This window comes from Poecile atricapillus, unplaced genomic scaffold (genome assembly GCF_030490865.1).
Source record: "Poecile atricapillus isolate bPoeAtr1 unplaced genomic scaffold, bPoeAtr1.hap1 scaffold_325, whole genome shotgun sequence".
NCBI lineage: Eukaryota > Metazoa > Chordata > Aves > Passeriformes > Paridae > Poecile > Poecile atricapillus.
Window position 1 is genome coordinate 20,787 of NW_026709123.1, and position 12,270 is coordinate 33,056.

At 59.1% G+C, this 12,270-nt stretch overlaps 1 protein-coding gene and 1 long non-coding RNA gene across 2 annotated transcripts; one reads left to right on the top strand and one right to left on the bottom strand.

Moving 5' to 3' along the window:
- Positions 1–484: 484 nt before the first annotated feature.
- On the top strand, positions 485–11,718 carry LOC131574447 (lysine-specific demethylase 6B-like; the record flags this gene model as incomplete). The annotated part of the gene is made up of 7 exons (XM_058828915.1): positions 485–549; positions 4,452–4,530; positions 6,216–6,344; positions 7,357–7,467; positions 8,329–8,647; positions 9,406–9,501; positions 11,646–11,718. Coding segments are annotated over exons 3-7 (724 nt in total), but the record flags the coding sequence as incomplete, so codon positions are not given.
- Positions 6,502–6,985, bottom strand: LOC131574448 (uncharacterized). The gene is made up of 3 exons (XR_009276507.1): positions 6,817–6,985; positions 6,578–6,713; positions 6,502–6,525 (listed from the first exon to the last, which is right to left on the bottom strand). It is a non-coding gene; the product is annotated as an uncharacterized LOC131574448 (long non-coding RNA).
- Positions 11,719–12,270: the final 552 nt, after the last annotated feature.

A 12,270-nucleotide genomic window follows, 5' to 3' on the forward strand; every position in this document is an offset into this window, starting at 1 on the left:
CATTGTCCCCTCATTGTCCCCCCCATTGTCCCCCATTGTCACCCCCCATTGTCCCCTCATTGTCCCCCCATTGTCACCCCATTGTCCCCTCATTGTCACCCCATTGTCCCCTCATTGTCCCCCCATTGTCACCCCCATTGTCCCCCCATTGTCCCCCATTGTCCCCCCATTGTCCCCCCTGTGTCCCTCATTGTCCCCTCATTGTCCCCTCATTGTCACCCCATTGTCCCCTCATTGTCCCCCCATTGTCACCCCTTTGTCCCCCCTTTGTCCCCCCATTGTCCCCTCATTGTCCCCTCGTTGTCCCCTCATTGTCACCCCCCCATTGTCACCCCCCCCGTGTCCCCTCCCCCTCCCTCTCCGGGATTCCCCCTCCCCCCCTCCCCCGTCACGGGCATCCGGTGACGTCACCGTGGCGGGGAGGGGACACCCACGCGGGGCCGGGTGACTCAGACGGTGACACCGGCGGTGCCACCACGCGGGGACCGGTGAGGGACACTCGGAGACACGCGGGGACACTCGGGGACACTCGGGGACACTCAGAGACCGGTGAGGGACACTCGGTGACACTCGGGGACACGAGGGGACACTCGGGGACACTCGGGGACAGGTGAGGGACACTTGGTGACACGAGGGGACTCTCGGGGACACTCGGGGACACTCAGAGACCGGTGAGGGACACTCGGGGACACTCGGGGACAGGCGGGGACACGCGGGGACACTCAGGGACACTCGGGGACACTCAGAGACCGGTGAGGGACACTCGGGGACACGCGGGGACGGGTGAGGGACACTCAGGGACACTCGGGGACACTCGGGGACACGCGGGGACACGCGGGGACACGCGGGGACACTCGGAGACACGCGGGGACACTCAGAGACCGGTGAGGGACACTCGGGGACACTCAGTGACACGCGGGGACACTCAGAGACCGGTGAGGGACACTCGGGGACACTCGGGGACACTCGGAGACACGCGGGGACACTCAGAGACCGGTGAGGGACACTCGGGGACACGCGGGGACACTCGGTGACACGAGGGGACACTCAGAGACCGGTGAGGGACACTCGGTGACACGCGGGGACACTCGGGGACACGCGGGACACTCGGGGACACGCGGGGACACTCGGGGACACGCGGGGAAGGTGAGGGACAGTCGGTGACACTCGAGGACACTCGGTGACACTCAGAGACCGGTGAGGGACACTCGGGGACACACGGGGACACTCGGGGACGGGTGAGGGACACTCGGGGTCACTCGGGGACAGGCGGGGACCGGTGAGGATCACTCAGAGACACTCGGGGACGCTCGGGGACAGTCGGGGACCGGTGAGGGACACTCAGGGACACTCGGGGAAGGGGAGGGACAGTCGGGGACACTCGGGGACACTCGGGGACATGCGGGGACACGCGGGGACACTCGGGGTCACTCGGGGTCGCTCGGGGACGGGTGAGGGACACTCGGGGACACTCGGGGACAGTTGGGGACACTCGGGGACACTCGGGGACACTCGGGGACAGTTGGGGACACTCGGGGACAGTTGGGGACAGTTGGGGACACTCGGGGACACTCGGGGACACTCGGGGACACTCGGGGACGGGTGAGGGACACTCAGGGACACTCGGGGACAGTTGGGGACACTCGGGGACACTCGGGGACCGGTGAGGGACACTCGGGGACACTCGGGGACACTCGGTGACACTCGGAGACACGCGGGGACACTCGGGGACACTCGGGGACAGGCGGGGACAGGTGAGGGACCCGTGGGGACCGGCACACGCGCTGGGGGGGTTGGGGGGGGGGTCGGCGATTGTGTGTGACCACTCGTGGCTGTTGGTCACTGGCTGTTGGTCACTGGTTGTTGGTCACTGGCTGTTGGTCACTCGTGGCTGTGGGTCATTCTGGCTGTTGGTCACTGGCTGTTGGTCACTCCTGGCTGTTGGTCACTGTGGCTGTGGGTCAGGCTGGTTGTTGGTCATTCTGATTGTTGGTCATTCTGGTTGTTGGTCATTCTGGTTGTTGGTCACTCGTGGCTGTGGGTCAGTGGCTGTGGGTCACTGTTGGTTGTGGCTGTTGGTCACTGTTGGTCAGTTGTGGTTGTTGGTCACTGGCTGTTGGTCACTCTGGGTGTTGGTCACTGGCTGTTGGTCACTCTGGGTGTTGGTCACTGGCTGTTGGTCACTCTGGTTGTTGGTCACTCTGGCTGTTGGTCACTGGCTGTTGGTCACTGGCTGTTGGTCACTCTGGTTGTTGGTCACTGGTTGTTGGTCTCTGGTTGTTGGTCACTCTGGCTGTTGGTCACTGGCTGTTGGTCACTCTGGCTGTTGGTCACTCTGGCTGTTGGTCTCTGGCTGTTGGTCACTGGCTGTTGGTCACTGGCTGTTGGTCACTGGCTGTTGGTCACTCTGGCTGTTGGTCACTGGCGGTGGTCACTCTGGCTGTTGGTCACTGGCTGTTGGTCACTCTGGCTGTTGGTCACTGGCTGTTGGTCACTCTGGCTGTTGGTCACTGGCTGTTGGTCACTCTGGCTGTTGGTCACTGGCTGTTGGTCACTCTGGCTGTTGGTCACTGGCTGTTGGTCACTCTGGCTGTTGGTCACTGGCTGTTGGTCACTCTGGCTGTTGGTCACTGGCTGTTGGTCACTCTGGCTGTTGGTCACTCTGGTTGTTGGTCACTGGCTGTTGGTCACTCTGGCTGTTGGTCACTGCTGTTGGTCACTGGCTGTGGTCACTCTGGCTGTTGGTCACTGGCTGTTGGTCACTGGCTGTTGGTCACTCTGGCTGTTGGTCACTGGTTGTTGGTCACTGCTGTTGGTCACTCTGGTTGTTGGTCACTGGCTGTTGGTCACTGGCTGTTGGTCACTGGCTGTTGGTCACTCTGGTTGTTGGTCACTGGCTGTTGGTCACTGGCTGTTGGTCATTGGTTGTTGGTCACTGGCTGTTGGTCACTCTGGCTGTTGGTCACTGGTTGTTGGTCACTGGCTGTTGGTCACTCTGGGTGTTGGTCACTGGTTGTTGGTCACTGGCTGTTGGTCACTGTTGGTCACTCTGGCTGTTGGTCACTGGTTGTTGGTCACTGGCTGTTGGTCACTCTGGCTGTTGGTCACTCTGGCTGTTGGTCACTCTGGCTGTTGGTCACTCGTGACTGACTGTGGTTCACAGGTCACTGTTGGTCACTGTTGGTCACTCTGGTTGTTGGTCACTCACGGCTGTGGTCACCCGTGTTGGGGTCACATGTCCCACACGTGTCCGGTTGTGTCCGTTGTGTCCTGCAGTGTCCGGCAGTGTCCGGTTGTGTCCAGTTGTGTCCGGTTGTTTCCGGTTGTGTCTGGCAGTGTCCGGTTGTGTCTGGCTGTGTCCGTGAATGTCCAGCTGTGTCCAGCTGTGTCCGGCTGTGTCCTGCAATGTCCGGTTGTTTCCGGTTGTGTCCGGCAGTGTCCGGCTGTGTCCGGCAGTGTCTGGTTGTTTCCGGTTGTGTCCCGGTGTTGTTTCCGGTTGTGCCCGGTTGTGTCCGGTTGTGTCCAGTTGTGTCCGGTTGTGTCTGGCTGTGTCCATCAGTGTCCATCAGTGTCCGGCAGTGTCCGTTGTTTCCGGTTGTTTCCGGTTGTTTCCGGCTGTGTCCGGTTGTGTCCCGGTGTTGTTTCCGGTTGTTTCCCGGTGTTGTCTCCGCCCCCTTCCCGCTCCCCGTGGGCGTCGCGGGGTCCCCTTGGCCCCGCCCCCAACGATGACGTCATGGGAACTCCCCGGGAAACCCCTCCGGCTGTGACGTCACAGCTGGGGGGCGTGGCCAAGGCCCCTCCCCCGCCAGTGCCTCCCAAATTGTCCCCAAATGTCCCCAAATGTCCCCAAATGTCCCCAAAGTCCCCAAATGTCCCCAAATTGTCCCCAAAATGTCCCCAAATGTCCCCAAATGGCCCCAAATGGCACCAAATGTCTCAAATGTCCCCAAATTGTCACCAAATGGCACCAAAATGTCCCCAAATGGCACCAAATGTCCCCAAAATGTCCCCAAAATGACCCAAATGTCCCCAAATGGCCCAAAATGACCCCAAATTGTCCCCAAATGTCCCCAAATGTCCCCAAATTGTCCTGAAATGTCCCCAAATGTCCCCAAAATGTCCCCAAATGTCCCCAATTGTCCCCAAAAGTCCCCAAATGTCCCCAAATGTCATCAAATGTCCCCAAATGTCTCCAAATGTCCTCAAATGTCCCAATGGCCCCAAATTGTCCCCCAAATGTCCCCAAATTGTCCCCAAATTGTCCCAAATGTCCTCAAATGTCCCCAAATGTCCCCAAATTGTCCCCAAATGTCCCCAAATGTCCCCAAATGTCCCCAAATCCCCCCCAGCTCCGCTCTGGGCGTGGCTCCGCCTTGTCCCGCCCTCCTCTCTCCTGATTGGTCAGCACCGGGCTGAGCTCTCTCCCATTGGTCGTCCCCAGGCTGAGCCAGAGCCGGAAGGGAGCGATGATTGGCTGCCAGGCGAGAGGCGCGCTGTGATTGGTCGGTCCTGGAGAGCGTCGCGGCATCGGTGAGAGAAGGGGCGGGGCCTGCGGGGTGGGGGGAACCGCCCACTTCCGGGTCACGTGATGGGCGGGGGGCGGAGCTTCGGGAATGGGCCTAAAAATGGGCCAAAATGCCCTAAAAATGGCCCAAAAATGCCCAAAAACTGCTCCTAAAAATGGGCAAAAAATACCCTAAAAATGGCCCAAAAATGCCCAAAACTGCTCCTAAAAATGGGCCAAAATACCCTAAAAATGGCCCAAAAATGACCAAATCCTGCTCCTAAAAATGGGCAAAAAGTGCCCTAAAAATGGGCCAAAAATGCCCAAAGCTGCTCCTAAAAATGGTCAAAAATACCCTAAAAATGGCCCAAAATTGCCCAAAAACTGCTCCTAAAATGGTCAAAAATACCCTAAAAATGGCCCAAAATTGCCCAAAACTGCTCCTAAAAATGGGCAAAAAATGCCCTAAAAATGGCCCCTAAATTGCCCAAAAACTGCTCCTAAAAATGGCCCGAAACTGCCCCTAAAAATGGCCCAAAAAGCCCCAAAACTGCTCCTAAAATGGGCCAAAATACCCTAAAAATGGTCCAAAAATGCCCAAAAACTGCTCCTAAAAATGGGCAAAAAATACCCTAAAAATGGCCCAAAAATACCCAAAAATGCCTAAAAAATGGGCAAAAAATACCCTAAAAATGGCCCAAAAATGCCCAAAAACTGCTCCTAAAAATGGGCAAAAAAACGGCCTAAAACTGCTCCTAAAATGGCACAAAACTGCTCCTAAAAATGGCCCAAAAATGCCCAAAAACTGCTCCTAAAAATGGGCAAAAAACGGCCTAAAACTGCTCCTAAAAATGGCCCAAAAATGCCCAAAAACTGCTCCTGAAAATGGCCCCAAAATGACCTAAAATGCCCTAAAACTGCCCCTAAAAGTGATCTAAAATGGCCAAAAATGGCCTAAAAATGGCTCTGGTGGTGAGTGGGGGGCTTGGGGGGGTCTGTGGGCTGGTTTGGGGTTGTGGGGCTGGTGGGGCAGGTCAGGATCTATGGGGCACATCGGGATCTATGGGGCTGGGGGATGGGATCTATGGGCTGGGGATGGATCTATGGGTCAGGATGGGATCTATGGGTCAGGGATGGGATCTATGGGTCAGGTTGGGATCTATGGGTCAGGTTGGGATCTATGGGTCAGGGATAGATTTATGGGTCAGGGATGGGATCTATGGGTCAGGTGGGATCTATGGGTCAGGATGGGATCTATGGGGCTGGGGATGGATCTATGGGGCACATCGGATCTGTGGGGCTGGGGGATGGATCTATGGGTCAGGATGGGATCTGTGGGTCAGGTTGGGATCTATGGGTCAGGGATGGGATCTATAGGGCAGAGCAGGATCTATGGGTCAGGATGGGATCTATGGGTCAGGATGGGATCTATGGGTCAGGGCCAGATCTATGGGGCAGGGGGATGGGATCTATGGGGCTGGGGGATGGATCTATGGGCAGGGATGGGATCTATGGGGCACATTGGGATCTATGGGGCACATCGGGATCTATGGGGCACATCGGGATCTATGGGGCTGAGGGATGGACCTATGGGTCAGGTTGGGATCTATGGGGCACATTGGGATCTATGGGGCTGGGGGATGGATCTGTGGGGCACATCGGGATCTATGGGTCAGGCTGAGCCCCCATGTGCCCCCCGTGTGCCCCCCAGGCCGATGCATCGCGCCGTGGAGCCCCTGGGGGGCCGGGCCGGACGCGACCCCTTCGCCGTGGGGAGCCTGGGCTGCGGCGGGGGCTGGGCCGGCTGCCCCCCCCCACGGGCCTGGCTGCCCCCCCCCAGGTAACCCCTGTGACCTTTGACCCCTGAGTGACCCCTGAGTGACCCCTGAGTGACCCCGACTGACCCCTGAGTGACCCCTGACCCCTAACTGCCCCCCCCCCAACGGGCCTGGCTGCCCCCCCCAGGTAACCCCTGTGACCTCTGACCCCTGAGTGACCCCTGAGTGACCCCTGAGTGACCCCTGTGTAACCCCTGAGTGACCCCTGAGTGACCTTGAGTGACCCCTGAGTGACCCCTGACCCCTGAGTGACCCCTGAGTGACCCCTGAGTGACCCCAATGACCCCTGAGTGACCCCTGAGTGACCCTGAGTGACCCCCTGGGTGACCCCTGAGTGACCCTGAGTGACCCCTGAGTGACCCCTGAGTGACCTCTGAGTGACCCCTGAGTGACCCCTGAATGACCCCTGAGTGACCCCAATGACCCCCGAGTGACCCCTGATTAACCCTGAGTGACCTTTGACCCCTGAATGACCCTGAGTGACCCCTGAGTGACCCCTGAGTGACCCCTGAGTGAGCCCTGAGTGACCCCTGAGTGACCCCTGAGTGACCCTGAGTGACCCCAATGACCCCTGAGTGACCTTGAGTGACCCCTGAGTGACCCTGAGTGACCCCTGAGTGACCCCAATGACCCCTGAGTGACCTTTGACCCCTGAGTGACCCCCAAGGGTTTGGGGGGGTCTCCCCCCATTTTTGGGGTCTCCCATTTTTTGGGGGGGGTCTCCCCATTTTTTGGGGTTTTCCCCATTTTTGGGGTCTCTCCCCCACTTTTTGGGTCTCACCCCCATTTCTGGGGTCTCCCATTTTTGGGGGGGGGTCTCCCCCTTTTTTGGTTGGATTTCCCCATTTTTTGGGGGGTCTCACCCCCATTTTTTGCTGAGATTTCCCCATTTTTTTGGGGTTTTCCCCATTTTTGGGGTCTCCCATTTTTTGGGGGGGGGGTCTCCCAATTTTTGGGGGTCTCTCCCATTTTTTGGGGGGGGGTCTCACCCCCTCCCCTCCCCTCCCCCCCCAGGTGCTCCTCCAGCCTCGGGCCGGCGCCGCTGGCCCCCCCACCTGACGCCCCCTCCCCCCCCAGCGGGAATGGGGGGCCGCCCCTCCCCCACAAGGCCTTCTACCCCCCGGGGTGAGTGATGACCCCTCCCCCACCCCAAAATGTGTCACCTGAACCCCAAAAATGTCACCTTTACCCCAAAAATGTCACCCCCACCCAAAAATGTCACCTGAACCCCCCAAAAAATGTCACCTGAACCCCAAAATGTCACCTGAACCCCAAAAATGTCACCCCCACCCCAAAATGTCACCCCCACCCCAAAAATGTCACCTGAACCCCAAAATGTCACCTGAACCCCCAAAATGTCACCTGAACCCCAAAATGTGTCACTTTTACCCCAAAAATGTCACCTGAACCCCCCAAAATGTCACCTGAACCCCCCAAAATGTGTCACCCCCACCCCAAAATGTGTCACCTTTACCCCAAAATGTGTCACTTTTACCCCAAAATTGTCACCTGAACACCCCCAAAATGTCACCTGAACCCCAAAATGTGTCACCCCCACCCCAAAAAGGGGTCCTGGGGGGGGTCTCTATGGGGCTGAGCCCCCCCAAATTGTCCCCAAATGTCCCCAAAATGTCCCCAAATGTCCCCAAATTGTCCCCAAATCACCCCAAAATGTCCCCAGATGACCCCAAAATGTCCCCCAAATGTCCCCAAATGTCCCCAAATGGCCCCAAATGTCCCCAAATGTCCCCAAAATGTCCCCAGATGACCCCAAAATGTCCCCAAATGTCCCCAAATGTCCCCAAATGACCCCAAATGTCCCCAAATGTCCCCTCCTGTCCCCCAGGGCGCCCCCCCGGGCCCCCCCGGAGCCCCCCCCGGGCTGTGGCCGCTCCCTGCAGCCCTGGGACCCCCCCGGGCCCGAGGCCACCCCCGAGCTGGAGGAGCCACCGGGCGGCCACCACGGGCGGCACCGCGGCCACCGAGGGGAGCTGGGCGGCCACCGGCCGGGGACATCGGCCACCGGCCTGGGGACATCGGCCACCGGCCCGGGGACATCGGCCACCGGCCTGGGGACATCGCTGGACACCGAGGGGACATCGGCCACCGGCCTGGGGACATCGGCCACCGGCCTGGGGACATCGCTGGACACCGAGGGGACATCGGTGGCCACCGGCCCGGGGACATCGCTGGACATCGAGGGGACATCGGTGGCCATCGCCCTGGGGACATCGGTGGCCACCGGCCCGGGGACGTCTGCGGCCATCGAGGGGACATCGCCGCCCGCATCGGGCGCCTGCAACAGGTGGGGACATTGGGGACATTGGGGACATTGGGGACATTGGGGACATTGGGGGGACATTGGGGGGTTTGGGGGGATTGGGGGATTTGGGGACATTGGGGGACATTGGGGACATTGGGGACATTGGGGACATTGGGGACATTGGGGACATTGGGGGACATTGGGGACATTGGGGGACATTGGGGACATTGGGGACATTGGGGACATTGAGGACATTGGGGAATTGGGGACATTGGGGACATTGGGGACATTGGGGACATTGGGGACATTGAGGACATTGGGGGTGGGGCTGTGTCCTTTGATGCCACCGCGGTTGTGACATTGGGTGACAGCGGAGCTGTGCCGAGGTGTCCCCAGGTGTCCCCAGGTGTCCCAGGGTGTCCCCAGGTGTCCCCAAGGTGTCCCCAGGTGACCCCAGGTGTCCCCAAGTGTCCCCAGGTGTCCCCAGGGTATCCCCAGGTGTCCCCAGGGTGTCCCCAGGTGTCCCCAGGTGTCCCCAAGCTGTCCCCAAGGTGACCCCAGGTGTCCCCAGGTGTCCCCAAGGTGTCCCCAGGTGTCCCCAAGCTGTCCCCAGGTGTCCCCAGGTGTCCCCAGGTGTCCCCAAGGTGTCCCCAGGTGTCCCCAAGCTGTCCCCAGGTGTCCCCAAGGTGTCCCCAAGGTGACCCCAGGTGTCCCCAGGTGTCCCCAGGTGTCCCCAAGCTGTCCCCAAGGTGTCCCAAGGTGTCCCCAAGGTGACCCCAGGTGTCCCCCCCGGTCCCCAGGCCCAGCTCTGGAGTTTCCCCCCCACTCCTGTGTCCCCCCCCCCGGGCCCGGGCCCTGCCCCCCTCCAGCAGGTCTGGAGCCTGCTGCACCCCGAGGTGAGGATTTGGGGGCTTTGGGGGGGATTTGGGGGGTCCTGAGGGGATTTGGGGGGGATTTGGGGGGGTTGAAAGGAGTTTGGGGGGTCTGGAGGGGGTTTGGGGGGACCTGAGAGGAGTTTGGGGAGGGATTTGGGGGGGTCTGAGAGGAATTTGGGGGGGATTTCGGGGGTCCTGAGGGGATTTGGGGGGGGTTTGGGGGCCTTTGGGGGGTCCTGAGGGGATTTGGGGGGGATTTGGGGGGGTTTGGGGGGTCCTGAGGGGATTTGAGGGGGACCTGAGGGATTTGGGGGGGATTTGGGGGGTCCTGAGGGGATCTGGGGGGGTCTGAGAGGAGTTTGGGGGAGATTTGGGGGGGGTTTGGCGGTACCTGGGGGGGATTTGGGGGGCTTTGGGGGGGTTTGAGAGGAGTTTGGGGGGGCCTGGATGGGGTTTGAGGGGTCTTGGGGGGGATTTGGGGGGGGTTTGGGGGGGTCCTGAGGGGATTTGGGGGGGTTGGGGGTCCTGAGGGGATCTGGGGGGATTTCGGGGGGTCTGAGAGGAATTTGGGGGGGATTTGGGGGGTGCCTGGGGGGGATTTGGGGGTGATTTTGGGGGTTTGAGAGGAGTTTGGGGGGGCCTGGAGGGATTTGGGGGGGCTTGGGGGGGCTTGGAGGGGAATTGGGGGATTTTGGGGGGGTTTCAGAGGAATTTGGGGGGATTTGGAGCACCTGGGGGGGATTTGGGGGTCTTGAAAGAGTTTTGGGGAGATTTTGGGGGGTCCTGAGCGAGGTTTGGGTGGATTTGGGGCAATTTTGGGGGGATTTGGGGGGTCCTGAGGGAGATTTTGGGGGTTTTGGGGGGGATTTTGGGGAGATTTTGGGTGAATTTTGGGGTCTTGAAGGAGTTTTGGGGGGTCCTGAGCGAGGTTGGGTGGATTTGGGGTGATTTGGGGGTCTCGAGGAGATTTTGGGGAGATTTTGGGTGGATTTGGGGGATTTTGGGTGGATTTTGGGGATTTTGGGGGATTTTGGGATTTTGGGGGGATTTTGGGTCCTGAGAGAAGTTGGATGGATTTTGGGGTGATTTTTGGGGGGTCCTGAGGGAGTTTTGGGTGGATTTGGGAGATTTTGGGGTCTTGAGGGAGATTTTGGGGGGATTTGGGAGTCCTGAGGGAGGAAAATTTTGGGCATTTTTTGGGAGGATTTTGGGATTTTGGGGTGGATTTTGGGAAGAATTTGGATGGATTTTGGAATTTTTTGGGGGGGATTTTGGGATTTTTTGGGGGAATTTTGGGATTTTTGGGGGGGATTTTGGGGATTTTTTGGGGTGGATTTTTGGGATTTTTTGGAGGGGATTTTGGGGATATTTTTGGGATTTTTGAGGGGGATTTTGGGAATTTTGGGTGGATTTTGGGAAGAATTTGGGGGGATTTTTGGGAGATTTTGGGGGGGATTTTGGGAATTTTTGGGGGGGATTTTGGGAATTTTTTGGGGGGGATTTTGGGATTTTTTGGGGTGGATTTTTGGGATTTTTGGAGGGGATTTTGGGAATTTTGGGGTGGATTTTGAGGAAGAATTTGGGGGGATTTTGGGGGAATTTTTGGGTGGATTTTGGGAATTTTTGGGGGATTTGGGGAATTTTTGGGGTGGATTTTGGGAATTTTTGGGTGGATTTTGGGGAATTTTGGGGGAGATTTTGGGGAGATTTTGGGAATTTTTTGGGTGGATTTGGGGAATTTTTGGTGGATTTTGGGGGAATTTTGGTGGATTTTGGGAATTTTTGGGGAGATTTGGGAGGATTTTGGGAATTTTTGGGTGGATTTGGGGAGATTTTGGGGGATTTTGGGAATTTTGGTTGGATTTGGGGAATTTTGGGGAGATTTTGGGTGGATTTTGGGAATTTTTGAGTGGATTTTGGGAATTTTGGGGAATTTTGGGGAATTTTGGGGTGGATTTTGGGTTTTTGGGGAGTTTTGGGGGGGGGATTTGGGAATTTTGGGGTGGTTTTGGGGGGATTTTGGGAATTTTGGGGGGGGGATTTGGGGGTGGGGGGAGGGGAGCCCTGAGAACAGGAGAGGGGGATGGGTGGGGATGGGGTGGGGGATGGGTGGGGGATGGGGTGGGGATGGGTGGGGGTGACACCGCCCCTCCCCCCTCCCCCAGAAAAGGACGTTCCCGGCTAAAAGGGGGGGGGCGCAGCTGAAGAGGGGGGCGGCCCCCCCCGACCCCCCCCGGGGCAGCCCCCTCCCCCCCCGGCCCAGCCCCCCCCCTCCCCCACCCGAGGAGCCGCCCACCCCCCTCAAACGGCGCCGCAGCGGCAGCCCCCAGTGGGGGAGGGGCGGGAATTTGGGGGAGGGGGGGGGAGGGGTCTGGGGGGCTGAAATGGGTCTGGGTTCGGGGGCTGAAATGGGTCTGGGGGGGCGTTAGAGGGGTCCTGGGGGGCTGAAATGGGTCTGGGGGGGCTGAAATGGGTCTGGGGGGGGAGTTCAGGGGTCCTGGAAGGGGTAAAATGGGTCTGGGGGGTATTGAAGGGGTCCTGGAAGGGGTAAAATGGGTCTGGGGGGGTCTGAAATGGGTCTGGGGGGGTGATAAGGGGTCCTGGGGGGGCTGAAATGGGTCTGGGGGGGAGTTCAGGGGTCCTGGAGGGGCTGAAATGGGTCTGGGGGGGCTTTAGAGGGCTTTGGGGGGGGTGTTAAGGGTCCTGGGGGGGCTGAAATGGGTCTGGGGGTGCAGTGAAGGGTCCTGGAAGGGATAAAATGGGTCTGGGGGAGCTGAAATGGGGTCTGGG